The sequence below is a fragment of the Anas platyrhynchos genome, chromosome 8 (assembly GCF_047663525.1).
Source record: "Anas platyrhynchos isolate ZD024472 breed Pekin duck chromosome 8, IASCAAS_PekinDuck_T2T, whole genome shotgun sequence".
Taxonomy (NCBI): Eukaryota; Metazoa; Chordata; class Aves; order Anseriformes; family Anatidae; genus Anas; species Anas platyrhynchos.
Genome location: NC_092594.1, coordinates 29984251 through 30001300, shown reverse-complemented (window position 1 = coordinate 30001300; position 17050 = coordinate 29984251). Strand labels below are relative to the sequence as shown.

The following is a 17050-nucleotide window of genomic DNA, read 5'->3' as shown; positions in this document are numbered from 1 at the left end:
CACACACATTTCTCCAGCAGCCCCCCCAGCTTAAGCAACTCCTCCCCACCAGATGCTCGTACTACAAAGACAGGAAAGGAATAGTGGAAAGGAAGCAGCTTCCCACACTCAGTAATGAATGAACCTAGGCCGTCTTCTGCAGCAGACAGGCTTCGCACATACTACCTACAGCAAATTCTTCATAAGCCCTTTTTTGTTAAGCACATTAAATGCTTGGGCAATATTCAGAAAACTACATAACTGGTGAATGGTTTGAAGAAAGGGATCCCAACTGCACTCCGCGGGTTTATATAGCTGTCAAACTCACTTTTCAAATAATAATAAAAAAATCCAGAGCCCTGCTCTCAGACAGCATATTAATGTTTTAAAAATGCAGAACTACAACATGGCCAGTTAAAAACTTCATTTTCTAAGAGCTATGCATATATTGGGTCAGCAAAACAATGAAGAGGGGAAGTATTAACTTCACAACAATAGAGTTGTCTTTCATAAGACCACAGTTTCTCTTATCCATCAAAATCCAGCCTTGGTATTGCAGTTCATAGATGAAATAGAGAAATACTGGTGTTATGTGAAAAGTCTTAATACAACCAAGGGAAAACCAGAACACCACAGGAAGAGATTTTCCCTTGTCCTTGTCCCAGTGCAAGATGCAATACACATGAAGGACAAAGATTTCAAAGATACACAACATTTCAAATCCATGAGTAAGGAAAACTTTGCAGTGACAGAGCGTAATTTTGCTTACATGCTTTCAAATTACTAGCCAAACCACCAAAGTCAGTGGCTGAAGAATTCATTGCATAGCTCAGGCTGCCAGAATTCTACAGGCTCAACTTCTACTTTTGAAAAGAAAAAAAATCTTGCAGCGTTAGAAATAAAAGCGTTAGCAAGCACCTAAGAGAAACACCACTCACATAGCATGGAAAAGATTGTGAGCATCTCTCCTTTAAATTCTTTTCAATGGTGATTAAAAACAAAAAAAAGAGCATTAACTGGGGCTTCTACTAGAAGCAAAATATCAGGCTTATGCAGCCTGCAGAACTCTTCACAACTTAGAACTTGAGATAAGAGCATCACACAACCAGATCTTGATTTGCTAGGCTGAGATTATTCCTACCAGTCCCTTCAAAGGTATACAAAACATTTGCTCACATAACATGAAACAGGAGGATATGAAGAAGAATGGAAATGGGTGTTCTTCAGCAGCGATGAGCTCTGCATTTTTCAGCTCAGTCACTTAGCACGTTTGCACAGAAAAACAGTTAAAACAGTTGGGGCACTGGGGTTATTGCACTCAGCAAGGAGAATCAGACAGACTGCAGCAGGAGCTATAGACAAAAGACAAGAAACCAAATGTTCTTCCTGGTGGGTAAGATTACACTAACATGCCATGTTAACATTTTGATTTGGTGATTTCAGAATATAACTACAAAGAACCTGCTCCATCATCTTTTCCATTCCATTGCACTGCTTCTCAAACCATTCAAGCAAGAAAAAAACATATACACCACTGCAGTGATTTTCAGCAACCTAATTTAACTGCTTACTTTTTTTTTTTTTTTTTTTTGAAAGGACAGTAGTACAGCCCAGATCCTTAACCTACAAATGGCATGTGAATGCTGCAAGTGTGAATGCATGTCAAGGTAGTGATTTCTTGAACTGCTACATGTACAGAAAATAACCAATGAGAATGCAAATCAATTATAATTTGAAACTTTCTGATTTTTTATTTCTTTTTAAATGTAAGCAATTCTTACTGATCATTTTTTTCTCTATTTTTTAATCCGGTACTGTTTGTCCTTTAAAAGAAAAAAGCCTGTTGTTTCAGGATTGTGAGCATATATCTAAGCATTTCTTTCTCTTCTTAGCCTTTCTTCCCTCTGTAATATGTATACATACCCTTAACAAAAGATAAATCTGATTCTGCCATTATTTACCCTAGTGTACTTTAAAACACACCAGGAAATAAAATTAGAGCCTAGAAAACAGACTGCAAGGCAAATATCTTAGTAGCACTTAAAGCAACGTAAGCATTATATTTATGCTTTAGTATTTAGCACTGAAATTCACTTTAACTTTGTAGCCTTAGTGAGTAGGTACAAAGGGGACCAACAGTTTATCAAGAAGCTGAGGTGAGCCCAAACATGACTAAAAGTGTAGGCTGAATATGAACTTGCAACTAAGACCCTTCTTAACTGCATCTGCTTAACTCACATACTTGCCAGCAACATGCTGAAGTGTCAGAGACAGCAGAACCAAGGAAAATTAAATCAGCATAGCCTCTTAGAGGCTATAATGTATTGGTTTATTACATCAACAAGATAGAAAAGCTTTACAGAATATATTCCATTATATACAAATGTCTGCATTTTAAAGACAAAAGATCTTTACAGTATTTTTCTCTTTAATAATCTGAAGAACCTTGCAATAAATCCCATCATTTCCAAATGTAAACATATAAATTTATATTTACATATAAATTTTATGGTTTGAAATTTCCAAATGACTTAAAAGCTAAGCATTATTGCCACAATGTTTTCGATACAGTTATATACAGTAACACAGTGTAACACATATTTAACATCTTGCAAATAGTACAGCTTCCCATATACACTCATCTGCAGTTATAATGCAGATTACAGAAACTTAACAGGCAAAACAAACTGTAATCCTTCTATTAAAAAAAAAAAAAAAAAAAAAAAAAAAAAAGTAGTTAAAAGAACAAGCAAGTGCTTCTAAAAAGTATCAGAAACTGGCACCAGGAGATACACCCTCCTTATCTTGCTCCTCTGATGGCAAGATTTTTTTTCTTGTTAACTCTTCAGGAAACAACTCCAAGGCATGTTCGATTAGAACTAATGAATTAGAAGCTTCAGTGTTGTTTCACCAGGGAAGTTCAAGTTGTTAACTTTGTAGCCAAGTGTTCCCAGCTGCAGGAATGCATTAAAAACCTTGTTAAAAAGCAGAAGTAAATATTTACAACTATGTACACTATTACACTCTTTTTGAGGCTCATCAAGATGAAGAATCATTTTACTCCTAATGGAACCAACCACAGCCTAGAAGACAGGGTAAATTGGGATTAAATTGTTTCAGCTTGAATATTTGGTCCTTGTATGAAAATAGAAATAGTACCACAATGGTTTACTCAAAGTATTTGATCCTACACATTTGATTTAGGATCTCCCTAACAAGAGGAAAAAGCATAGTGTGATTCTTGAGTTCAGATTGTAAACGCCTAAACCTGAGAAGAATTCCACCTAGGAAAGTAAGAGCAACAGATCCTCTAATTAAGGGCTGTGTCAACCTTCTCAGAACTTAAAGAAACCACTATCAAGAGTGCTTTATATAAAGGCTCAGAACCCCACTACAAGCTCGCTAGATATACTGAAAACAAAACCAGTCTGAACAAAGACAGTGAACATTAAAGGCTTCCTCCTCACCCCAGTCATCCCTTTACCATTAGTATTCAAACATGAATGTTTCAAACATAAAAGGTTCCAGTTGTACAGAGAAAGGAAATTAACTCCCGGCCTGATAAACACATGAACAACTCCGTAGTCCATCATCTCTGCATTATAATCCCATCTGCTCTAAAGATTAAAAGAGTTATGACAAAAAAATGTGATTTGTAATAAAATGTGATGTTATAAGACATCAATTATGTCTTCTTTATGAAGGCTTTCTTCCACTAAATTCAGAAGATGTGCCATGCATGTGATGTGTCCCGACACTACTGACTTGTAAGTTACCTTTATTAATACATTTGATTCTCAACACAAAGCCATCTAGAATTTTCTAAGGCTAAGGTACAAATGAAATATATTTAAAAATACTAGCTGAAATTATGAAGTATGGCAAATGAACAATAACAGTGCACAAAATGTGCATGCTATATAAAAACGGCTTATTTACAAGTGCAGAGTACCAATTTTGTTTTGAAAAATGCACTTTCCAAAGAAAATAAAGATGTTAAAAGCTGTAAGTGTGAAGCCCAGTCTCAAATAGAAGTCTCTGTAGGTCCTATTTGAGATATAGCCCTTAAAAAATATCCCAAGGCCAAGGCGGCCAGAAGAGAAAAATCCATAACCAACCGCTCTTTCAAGACTTGTTTCAAAGGAAGCTGCCTACAAGGAAAATAAAAAGGTCACTCGTGAAACAAATTTTGGCAGGGAACAGGTCAGGTGACAAAGAGACTTTTCTAATTAGACATTCAGTAACTACAGACAAGTGTACAACAATTTTAAGATGTGATCTTAATTCACAAGCTCATTTAAATACTGCGTACTGCACAGGAAAAAATTATGAAAACAAAAAACCACTGCTGGAATCCTCTTTAACCAAACTACATTTCTTGCCCAGGATGCTTTAATATTTTATACTGCAGCTATCACCCAAATAGTAGTAGCAGTGGAACCATTAGATACCGCTAATTTATTATAATTAAATTATTAATGACCACTAATGAGAGTCAGTATTTGCAACAGGAAAAAAAAAATTAAATACTCGCTTTTGTCTGTAAAAATGAGAGTGCCGGTCCCTTGGCAACAATATTTTTTGTCTCCACAAACCATCTGGAATCTTCTCACTTCCTTCCGCAGATGAGGAGCACGCCAATGCACAGCAAAAATAATAAGCACTATGCAGTTTTCCTGAGAATAAATTTTCCCTCAAAATCAACAGCAGATATACACACATAGTATAGGAGAAAAAAAAAAAAAAAAAAAGTTGTCCTTTGTAAGACGGTACATAAAATTACAAAGACCCAAAGGAAATAAGACGCTATAATGGTAGAAATTAAGCTAACCATTGGAAAAAAAAAATGCTTCATCCTTAGCTTTTCTTAACGGAATGCACATAAAATAGCAGACACAAAGATAAACTAATTCACAATTCTATCAATGTCTGCACAAAAAAATGGAGTCTCTATAGATTGACACAAAAGCTTCTCCTCACCAAGCAGCACAATCCAGTTCCATCCTAAAGAAACAACAGCCAAGGTTTGTTTTTGGTTTTTAACGACAAGCCATGTATTTCTTCGCTTCTGCTTGAGAACAAAAACAATGCCCAATTGTCAGGTTTCTGCACATCAACAAGGCTGGAGCACAAACTGGAAGTCTAGAGTCAGCAGACACTTAAGCAGAAGCGTCTGCTAAACTGGCAAAAGAGAGCTGTAAACAGATTCTCCTCTGTCCTAAAAACAAGGATCAATGCAAGGGCCAAAGAACATCCAAATAATTATATATTGTATATTATATATTCAGTTATATATAATAACTGAATGCATAATTTAACTTTAATGGTTACTTATTTCTGCCATCACCGTGACATTGCACTGGTCCAATGTAAGTCATTTGATTAGTTCATCACGCAAACAAAGAGGCTACTTGTAGGTCACTCCCACCAGCTATATCTCAATGGTTAAATTCCTAAATGCCTGCAGTCACTGCATTAACTTTGCAACTCGTTTATAGCTTCTCCTCTAAAATAGTCACCGTCATTTATTTCTTTGGATACTTCACATCAGTTCTGACCACTTGGTTCAAATTTATTCAAATATAAAGTACTCAACTTATTTTGGCTTTGTACTGTTAAAAATGTTTATGGTGCATTACTTGTGACGATGTATAGTAGAAACCATTAGAGAAAAGTGTTCCTATATAGACTGTTCATGAAGATGTGTATGCTGACAGTGGATCAGAAAGCAAGTTTCAAGAACTCTTGAATTTCCCACAGCCCAACATTTATTTCAGCCCTGTAATCTTATCAGTGGTATCTGCTTCTGGACATTTAAACAGCTACATGGAATGTTTTAAAACTTCATCTTGCTCTTACATCTGTGAAAGTCCATACCAACCAATGCCTTCAGAAAATATTTTGTTAGTTTTTTTACTATATGTATAATAATGAATACGTAACTATATATTATAGGTATAGCATAACAAAAAGTAAAAGCATTTACTACACAATTTTAATGGCAGAAGAAAATAATAAAAAGTTTGTTTTGCCTGTTACTTTTCTTTTTCCTGAAAAGAAAAAGAGCATTAGCCTATTTTCCACATAATGAACTCCCACTAATTTCAGAGCAATTCCGAACAGCAAAAAATAAAAACTTACAAGCTAGACAGCTATTTTATTATGCTATTATTATCAGGTTTTCAGCCTTCAGCTCTCTTCCCTCACTGCAATGTAGCATGTATTTATAACAGAGTATTTGAAAATAATTTCTGATTGACTACTAGATTTAGGGTTCACAAAACCTAAGCTTAAGTCAGACAACACACTATCACAAAAACACAGCTTAGAGAAACAGCAAATAAAAAGCAACATGTTTTAAAGCAGGTTTTATAGGCGACGACACAGCCACTTCATTACAAACCAAACAAGGCCTTTGGAGCTTTTTAATACACTGAGATAACACAGAGCATCAATTTCCTATAGCCAAAGAGTGGCACTTAGCAAGACATCAAAAAAAAAAAAAAAAAAAAGATGTTGATTTCTCTCCTCAGCTGAAACAGATTTCTGTACTTCCTCACACACACAAAAAAAAAAAAAAAAAAAAGGCAGGTTTCTGAGTGGCCATGGACTTGATTTCTCCCTCTAAAGATCAGCATTTTGATCAGGCTTCCAGTAGTATTACATCACCACAAAAAGACTAATCACAGCACAACATAATTTGATGTGGAAACCAACTTGTGTAAGACTATATGACTTGTCTACTTAGCTGCTGTGGTTATTGAGGAACAAGCTTTTGATGGGTGATAAAGGTTTTTGGTTTAGTCTCATACAACTCACTAGGCCAGCAGTCTTCAATGCTTCCTGAACTTTGGCTACTCACGTTCCGCAAATAAAAACTTAAGAGTGAAAAAAAACAACTCATACATACATATTTAAATAAGAACCTATCACCATATCATATAATAATTCACTGCATTTCTTAAAAGCACCAAAGCTATCTTGACTGATGGAGCACAAAGGGTAATGTTTATTGCCCGAGCTGCCTATTGGGGAAGAATACAGAACTGCCTCTTCTAGAGACTCTAAGAACTGCCTTGTCAGGCAGGGCAACACTGAAATTGTTTGTGCTGCAAGAAGGCACGTGAGCTTGTGCAACAAACAAGCCAACTTCTAAGCATGTGGTTAATAACACATACCTATCCCTTCAACACAAAACACATGGATGTTGCCTGTTTCTCAAAGCAGGCAGTTATGAGTATTTCCCCAGTCTTTCTGAGGCTTCTGTAGATGCCTAATCCTAGCCTTGGACATCAACTGCTCTGTACCAAATACTAAGTAGCAGCAGTTTTTCCCTTCAAGCTAATAATTGCAAAGACAAGTAGTCCCACAAGAAAACCAGCCACTACTGATAGATGTCTTCTCCTGACTCCTTCACTTGTATACTCTTTTGGACAAGGAATACAAGGAACTGCTGAATTCAGAGGCATATCATCAGCAGTGTGAATAGAGTGTGAACATATATTCATAAGGCTCTCCACTGTCCACTTAGCTATTCTAATATGCAAGATATTAACGTGGATTGTGCACAATATTTGCTCTTATTCTTCATTAGTGACAGGCAATTTAAACCTCACACGGGCAAGCTGAATCATCTGTGCTGATGATGCAATGTCTACCTACTTATCGATTACAGAAACAAATTAGGTTTGTCCATTAATATGCAACTTTGAGGGACATTATGTTTTTATGGCACCAGACCAGAGAGGTGCCATATGCCCTTTGGCTCCATTTTGCTATTATCTAACAAGCCTATTGCAGAACCAGTCCCTTTACAACGTTACCTTTTGCCTCCTTTTAGATGAGTCTTTTCTTCAGTCACTTTGTTTTCCTTGCTTCCAGACATTAGCATGAACATACAAGTGAACTCAGAGTGCTGTGTTGTCAGCAGCTGCTATTGCTGCCTGACCAAAATATAAAAAGGCAAAAAATGGCTAACAAAGACACTGAGCAAGAGTAGCTGTGGCATCAGAAAGAATCTGAAGAAGGTTCAACAAGAATCAGCTGGTGGAAGGTGGTGACATACCTACAGAACACAGCGGGGGTTTGTTTTCTGGCTTTTCTCGCTTCCTCAGAAAACAGGAGAGAAGAAAACAAACAGAATCATACATATTGCAGGAAAGAGCTCTCTCCTCCCCTGCTATGCTCTGGCTTCTTCACTACCTTTATTTTCAGACAGAGAAGGGGATAAATTGAAGAAAATAAACTCTGAGATGAGTAAGAACAGCCGCCAAGCAGCCATACAAAGAAGCTGCAGTCTGGTTCACCATATTAGAAGCTTTATGGGATAGAACTTGGCATCTTCTCAGATCGAAAAACAACAACAACAACAAAAAATGGAAAAAAAAAAAAAAAACTTTTTTGTTCTCCTACTAAAATGAGAAAAAGTTCTGTAAGACAGCAAAGAAAGGAAGATGGGAAGAGGAAGTCTGAGGTCTAGAAAAAACAGCTCTGAGCTTTTAATGGTAAGTCATGTCGACAGCTCATAATTTGGGAGTCTTTACCAATGTCTTCTGAAAGTATTTTCTTTAGCTTCTTTGATGAAACAGAGACAGGACAGAATCGCCCTAAAATCAGCCCTAAGCAGCAGTAACATCCCAAAATTTGCAGCTAGGGGTATTTCTGTGAACAGATGGTTCCTGATCTTCTAGAATTCAGCAAACACCATTCCTCCTTTGATAAGCTGGGGCAATAATGTTCAAGAAACATATCTATTTTTAATCTATATTTGCCTTTATGGTATTTGCAATGTGCATAATAAAAACTGCATTGCTAGTAATATGTCCACTTGATTCTGTTTGCTTGCTTGAATTTTGGAAACAATCTTTCATCTTCTTCACATCAGTTTTACCCCACTTTTACATTTTGATATGAAATTAGAATTTAGCGTGTTGTGAGCTGTTAACCACTGGGTCCATGGCTGACAGAGCAGAACAGCAGCTGCAACCGAGCCCTTAGCAGCAGCCTGGGAGACAGAATACAGAAAGCTTGGAAGCAAAGCACCTACTAAACTCCAAAAGCTTGCTTCTTCACCTAGCAAGCAAAAGGGAAGACCCACAGCAAAAATAACCAAAGAATCCAGAACTGTTATGCAGTCTGAAGGAAAAGAAAAAAAGAGAGCAAAATACTTATGTTTGAAGCACAGTTTCTGATTAGGAGAAGAAAGAAAGATCTCTTCAATTTCCAGGCTTGCCACACAACAGGGAAAGCATGGTAACAGCTTATTTGCAGCTGTGGAGGCAAAACAAATCTGACTAGGACTCTGGGGTTTGGCCAGTTTCTCCCTGCTGGTTACTGACTGCTTTCCAAAGAAATGAACAGGATAAGAAGTCAGTGGAAAAGATCCTTTGCTGTTCCTTATTAAAAAGAAAAAAAGAAAGAGAGACAACATGAAAGGCGGGGGAATAAGTTTTCCAACTCATTGTTTCTAAGTAGTCTTGGACCATTTTGCACAATGTCCTGAATACAGGGAGTAGAAATATCCACATAGGCATAACGTTACAAAACTTTCTCTCCTGTGACACACCCAACTGTGGTAACGCAATCCCTGAACTGCAAAAAGACAAGTATCAAACAGTAGTTGAGAAGTAACCTCGCTTGCGATCGCAGTATTCCAAACTGCTACCAGACTTCCCCTGCTTCTGGTGCACACGCTCCAAGAACAAATAGGGGGAAAGCAAAAGAACTCTTCTTCTGTTCCAACTTAAGCTAGATTTTACATTTCAAATACGTGTACATGGAAAAGATATCAGATAGTAGAGACTTTTTACTGCCTGTGCTAGCACAGGCATATTCCACGGCTGAAAGTTGGATGTTAGACAAAACAAGCCTTGAAATAAGATGTGGTTTAGTTTCCTAACTGCAGGAATAATTAAACATTGGCAGAGCTATCCAGAAGAGGTGACGGACACACCATGATCTAAGCTTAAGATAAGATCAATTTCTAAGAGAGATTTTTAAATTTCTCTCTCAGGAAAGTTCCATGGCCTGGGCATGTAGAGAAATCACACTTGATAGCCACAATAACCCATGCGGCTTTGGGACCTATAAAACTACAAAGTTGCAAAGATGTGGCTATAAAGGAATACTTCTGCTACTCTCAAAAGGGTTGTAGTGTTACAGTTCCAAATGACTGTAACAGTTAAAAGACTTGACCTTGTTCAGAGGTCAAGAAACACTTTCCCTCCAATGCAGAAGTGACAAAATGTGTTGTCTGGGGAACACGCAAGGTCTCAGTTTCTTCGGTCACATCAAAATTTACAGCTGGAGATAGTCTACAGCACGGACTGCCCTATACAAAGGAATCTCAGAACATAAAGCTAACCAGGAGTAAGAAGGTTTTTCATCTTTCTCTATTAAGTATGTAGCTTGCTTGCTGGCATCAACTGAACTTCTCCCATACAACGAATGCAGACACAGCAGAGGAGCCTCAAGCTTCAGCAAAATTTCTGTCTGACTCCTGTTCAGCAGCAGCCAAGTTAAACTGCATCCAAGACCCAGGGTCCATCTAACACAGAAGGCTCTCTCTACAACTTGCAGTCCCTCTATCAGCCCTTTGAATTATTTGTTCCAATTTTGCTACTGTATTCCTCTTCATCTCTTTATTATCCTACCAGGCCACATCAAGTCATGGAATCTACTCATAAATCTGGCCATGGTCATCCAGAGTACTAGAAGGAAGCTCAACAGAAGTGAGGGTGGAGCACTGACAAGCATGGGATCTGCTTCTGTTCCTGTATCCCCCCATATCTCCAAGCCAAGCACCTGCCATCTCCCTGGATACATTTAGACAGCAGCGCACACTCTTCGTGGATACTCAGTACCCAGCATCCTTTATCTTATTCTTCCAGTGCTCAACCTCTATCCTTCTACACTCTCCACAATAGTTCAGCTTTCCTCACATCTGTTTATCCTCCCCCTGCTTTCAGAGGAAGATAGGATTTAGTTTTGTTAGGGACAGGCCAATGCCCACTCCTCATGGAAATAAAACATACAAATAGCAATAGTCATTCCCAAGTAAAAGTCAAGTAAAAGGAGGCATCGTGTGCTTGCTCTGTTCTAAAGTTCTCCCAGAGGCTGGTTAATTTCAGCTCAGTTTTCCTCAGTAGGATGCAGGCTCCCTATTCAGTGATCTTCACTACACCCCTCCTCCAGTGCTTGAACTCTGAATGCTTTTTGCATCCATCATTTCCATTGGCAAACAAAAAATCATATGCCTATTACTGCTTGCATGAAGATCCACCTTTTTTGTTGTTGTTGGGTTTTTTTGTTTGTTTGTTTGTTTTTAAACTCTGACTAGCTTAATGCTACTGGAAGTAGTCAGCTGCTGCATGCTACCTACCCTCTACGTACCAACCATGATCTTGTACACCTTCATCGTAAGCCCCTCAAGTCCTATCTTCTAGGCACCAAAGACTCCTTTATGAGAACTTTGACTTCTACCTGAAGTAGAAAACAACAACAAAAGCAACACTGACAAACACTGACTATAGTTCACAGAGGATCTTTGACAATAAATATCACAGTGTCTCAAAGTAATTACGTAAGCATCATATAGAAACAATTTAATGCTTGAAATATGCCTCTGGATGGGGCGACTGTCATCATTTTTAAAAACAGTAACTTCAACTTTCTATTTTTCTCCTTCAATGTAGTCAGTAAACATATGATGAGTAAGCTGAGACAACCCACTTGCATTTCTAGAGTCTTTGACAAAATGCTTTCACTCAATGAAACAAAACTGTCATTGGATAGGAAGGGCAATTCAACTACGAATTGACTGATTAACAGATAAAAAATAAGAAGTTGGAACAACTAACCTTCTTCACAAAAAAGGATCGCCAGTGGAACTCCACAAGGATCTGTTCCAAGTTCAATACCTTCAGTATTTTAAAGCAAGATCTAGCAAAGAAGTGTAACATTTACATGACAAAGTTTGCTGATAATGCTTAGTTATTCAAGGTTGCAAAAGTGACAGCCAAAGATCTGAAGATGCCCTTAATGATAGTGTTCAAGTAGGTTGTAAAATAGCAGGTAAGACTGAGCGTAGATAAATACAGATAAGCAAATAAAAAAAAAATACACTAAATTTATGTACACAATGAGAAACTCTGAACCAGCTATTACCACTTAAAGGAGTGTTTGTGGAGTTATAGTAATTCCCCGAAAGTGCCTACTCAATAGTCAAAGATTGTCAAAAAAGAGAGAAAAAAAAAAAAAAAAGGACAGACAGAAGATTAAAGAATAAAAATAAAACCCAACAAACTATATAAAAGTACAGGCTGTCATATGCTGAAATACTGTATCAGTCCTGGTTATTGTTCCCCAGCCCTGCTCCTCTGATCTCTGCATCATTGTCTCCACAAAGGAACAGACCTGCAAAAGATGCAGAGTACTCAGGACAATGACAAGGACAGAGTCGCCTCTTTCTAGAACTCCTCTGGAAACAAGGGACTAGTAAATAAGAGTTATCAAGCCATAAGCCACACAGAAGAACATGGATTATTTTTTTTCACTGCCTCTTCCAACACAAGAACTAAACAAGGGATGAAACAAACAGGTAGAAAGTCAGAAAACAAACAAGAAGAGGATGGTTTTTCCCCACACAAGTTGTGCCTAAGCCATACAACACTCGGCCACCGGATGCTGTGGATGCTACAAGTATACATGGCTTCAACTACTGATTGGACAAATTCATAGAAGAAGAAACCCACTGGGGGCACTAAAAACAAATATCACCTCCAGTTCCGGAAATCTGAGAGCCACAAATTACTGGAGGCTGGGAAAGGTATTTCCTCAACATACGCTATACTCTTCACTAAGCATCTGCTTTTGGCAGCTCAGAAAGGCAGGTTACTGGGCTAGCAGGATCGGTAATGTGACCAAGTACGGTCATTTTAATGTTCTTATGTAACACATAAAAAAAGTGAAAATATTAATCGTATGTACATGTCAGATCTATAAGCACAGCACATTAAAGGATCAGATTTTCAAAGGCCCAAAGGTCAGTATGGCGATTAACTACCATGGTCACAGTCTGATAAGTACTTTTTCCAACACTAGAGTAGCTTAGTCTTCCCCAACCACAAACTTGTGAAACTGTATGGCAAACAAAGTGTGAAATCTGAATTTAATCCCCAGCCGTTCCCTGCAGCTGTGCACACTGTTGCATTGGTCCTGGCTCCAGACAAGGGCTGCTTAAAACAGAAGCGGCCCCCAAAGGAAAGATTTGTCAAGCTGCAAGTTGCATCAGTGGAAAGAGTATCGAGCTTTCTTTTGCATCTCCAAAGGCCCTTTCCACCACCCTCTGCACAAGCAGCTCCTGACCTTTAAAGAAATACCGAGTTATCGAGATTAAAGACAGATTCTGTGAGAGGGATCATTTGCCGTGTTTATTGAAGTTGCCCAACACATCTACTTATTTCCAGTTGTTTACTGCATTTACAAAACTTCTACCACTTCAAATGGAAGACCAAAGGGATAGGGGCTGAGACGTTCTCCTTCAAAGTTTGGGGGTTTCTTTCACAGACCTTCAAGTAGAAGGTTTCCAAGTTTTAGCTGCTAATCTCCTCAAAGGCTGCATCCCACCAAACACTTGCCAGCACAGAGATCTTGTTCCTACAAGTCATATCGGTATGAAGGTTTACTCAGAGTACCTGAGCTAAAAGCACACTGCCAGCATCTCCCATTTAAAAGGCTTGTGAATTTTAAATATTGGCGTTTCTGAATTTGTAGCCTTTCCTGTTTTGCAATAATAATGCTGTTCTGATGAAGCTCCTTGAGGTCGATACAACATGATACAGTACATAGCACATTCTGTATCCATGATTTATAACAAGTTTGGTTCACAAGTACCAAGAATAGAAGCAATTTCCTCCAATTTCCATGTCAATATACGGTACACACTGTGTCATAACAGTACAGCAAGCACCTTGCTGGTGCCTGCAAGAGTTCTACCAGCCACTATTTTAATGGGCAGTTTGGAACAGAAACAGTCATCTCTTCTGTTTTTAAGACTTTTTTGACCTGAATAAGCACATTAGCGTTCTTCAGTTGTTTCAGAAAGCGATAAACATCAAAAGCAGCAGCACCTCTGCCCTCATAAGTACCTGGTTTTATAAGGCACTAGAGAATAATACTAAATGGGGGAAAAAATCACTACACTAGAGGTCCCTTTTTCCAGATCCCAGTCCAAGAAGTCTATATTCAAGACACCCACCAGTCAAAACCAAAATGCCAGTCCACTACCACTGAAGGCAGTGTCTGGGTTCCAAGAATCCCAGCAGCATTTTTTCTTCCGGAAGGTTAGGACAGATTCTGAGCTTGGCAAGACTGCATACACCCCTGGGGCTTCTAGAGCAGCCTGCCATTTGCATACCTCTCCCAGCTAGTAGATCCCTGATAATCAGTTATATCCAGTGGAAGACTCACAGTTTAACAACTAAAAAAAATAATTTTTTCCAATGAAACTAAGCAAGTATTCATGGTTCTGACTCAGAAGTCAACAATGGTCATTTCTGTTCTGAAATACAGTTTCTCCGAGTATCTAAATGAAAACACCTTTCCCACCCTTCCCAATTTAAATACACCCAAGTACAACTTTCAGATAGCTAGCAGTGGGAGCACCCATAGCTAGCATCGACAAATGGCCTCTGTAACTCAGAGACCAGTAAGTTAGGAAAGTTGTCCTACACAACGGCTACTAATATATAATCTTCCCAAGTCTTTGCAGTAATTCCAAATGAACCAATGGCAGTTAGTATTATTTCCAGCACTTATGTTTATAGTGCTGTACAGACATGAAGTCACCTTCATGCTCATAATGCAGCTCTTCTGGAATAAGCCAAGAAATTGTTTTAAAAAGCTACAGAATAAAAATGGGCATCTGCAATAACGATGCAAATTTAAGACACCTTTTTGACAGGAAATGTCAAAGAACAGTTCTTCTCTTCGCTCCTAAAAATGGCAAAACAAAGCAATGAATTACTGCATCTTGGGAACCCTTATACTTGTGATACTTCCCTCTCAAAAAAAAAAAAAAAAAAAAAAAAAAAAAAAAAAAAAGCATCAGTTGTCACCTGCATTTTTAAACTGCTAAGTCTCACCTCACATTTTTCTTTCATGTAAAACTAGGAATATCAAAATGTATCCGAAACAAAGCTTAAAATCTGTTGGGTCTCTCATCCCTGCAATCTAAGTAGCAATCAGGAGATCCTTTTCCGCAGGGGTGAAAGACATGAGTGTATGCACTGAACAGAAATGCTCTTTTTAATGAACCTATGTATTCTTAATAGCTACCAAATTTAGACTTCCCAAATAAATCACTTCTTGCGTTAAGAACGAAGACAAAAACGCTGAAATAAGTATCACAAATAGTGTTACGATGAGGAGCGACCTGCGGGAGGTTCCCAGGCAGGATTCTGCACTCAGCAGCAGCCAGCACATAGCACCAGCTAGATGTCACCGCATCCTCCCTCCCGCCACCGGCACGCAGGCAGGACTCCGGCCACGGGAAGCCTGGGGGCAGCCCCCCACCACTTCCTCCGCCTGCCTGACAGCCCCCAGCCAGCCGGCGAGCGCCAGCTTCACCCTTTTTTCCCTTAAAGGGCTGAGGAAACGCGCTCCACGTGGGGAGATGCCGGCAGGACGGCGAGCTCAGCCTCCCCTCAGCCCTCAGCACCTCGCCCCCCGGCCTCACCCCATAGCCCCCCCATGTCCCCCAGCCCCCCCCCCGTTGCCATGCCAACGCCCCCCCCGCCGTTACCCTCTCCGGCGCCCCCGCGGCCTCCGGCTCCTTCCTGCCGCCCCCCAGCAGGGTGGCTCTGCGCTCCGCCGCGCTGGCGGCCACCGCCCGGCCGCCTTCCCTCCGCGGCGGCGGCTGAGGAGGAGGAGGAGGAGGCGCCGCCGCTTTGTCCCCCCGGGAGCGGCCCTTCCTCATCGCGGCGGCGGCGGCGCCTTCTCCTCAGCGGCGGCCGCGGCGCGGCTCGGGCCCCATGGAGAGTCACGGAGAGCCGGGGCGGCGCCGCCGCCACCGCCGCCACCACCGCCGCCGCCACCACCTGCGTGCGGGGCGGAGGGACATGCCCGGCCCCCGGCCGCCTGTCACGGAGCGCGGGCGCAGCGGCTGCCGCGGCGCCGCCTCCCCCCCTCCCCCGGCGGCCGCCTCCTTCTCCTCCTCCTCCTCCTCCTCCTTCTCCTCACAGCCCGCCCGCCGCCGCCTCCTATCGCGAGAGCAGCCGCCTCAGAGCGGGAACAGGCGCGAGAGCTGGGAAAGGGCGGGAAGGGGGTGAGCGCGAGACCGCGCCACAAGGTGCGAGGCGGGAAAGGCGCGCGGGAAGCTGAGGGGAGTCCCCTCAGGGGCGCTGCGCTGGGGCTGGTGCCTGGGGCAATAAAGATGTTTAGAGTCACAGAATCATAAAAGTTGGAAAAGATCTCCAAGATATCTGGTCCAACCATCCCCCTACTGTCACCCACTAACCCACGTCCCTAAGCACCACGTCCAACCTCTCCTTAAACACCCCCAGGGACGGTGATGCCGCCACCTCCTATTTACTTGTAGGCAACGCCATCCCCATCGAGTCCTTCCATGCACTCTTTAGTTGGAATGAGATCCCGTCAAGGAGCAGATGAAGGTGTAATTCACCGTCTCCTCAGTAGAGGAAGGCAAACCTACAGATTCATTACCTCAAGGAGTAATCAGAGCATGTATCATCATCTTGTGTTTCATCTCGGTAATTCACGCCCTTTCTGCATTTTTGCCTTTGCAAATTATTTCCTGAGGGTGTAAGTTACGAGTTTCTGCATCCATTTTTCACAAAATAGCTTCAGAGTTGCCTTCTTCCTGACTACGTAATAAGAGAGAAACTTTGCTACTGCTGCAGGAAAAAAAAAAAAAATCTGTTTGCCAAGATGAAAAAGTTCATACATCCTTCAAGCAGAAAGGCTGATTTTATAAATTATTTATTCATTTTGTACAAACAAAGACAACAAAACTACCCTTTTAAATGATTTATTGATGTACATGAGTGGGAGC

The 17050-nt window shown here is 40.4% G+C and overlaps 1 protein-coding gene across 7 annotated transcripts in view; it reads right to left on the bottom strand.

Moving 5' to 3' along the window:
- MAST2 (microtubule associated serine/threonine kinase 2) overlaps positions 1-16207 on the bottom strand; it is a 198933-nt gene extending 182726 nt beyond the window's left edge. For 4 of the 7 annotated variants that reach the window (XM_038183262.2, XM_038183260.2, XM_027462776.3 and 1 more), the window contains exon 1: positions 15782-16207. In XM_038183262.2, coding sequence (XP_038039190.2) covers positions 15782-15955 — 174 coding nt within the window. In that variant the 5' untranslated portion in view covers positions 15956-16207. The remainder of the gene's footprint in view (positions 1-15781) is intronic. The other 3 variants (XM_027462779.3, XM_027462780.3, XM_027462775.3) reach the window with 2 other exon arrangements.
- Between the last annotated feature and the right edge of the window lie 843 nt (positions 16208-17050).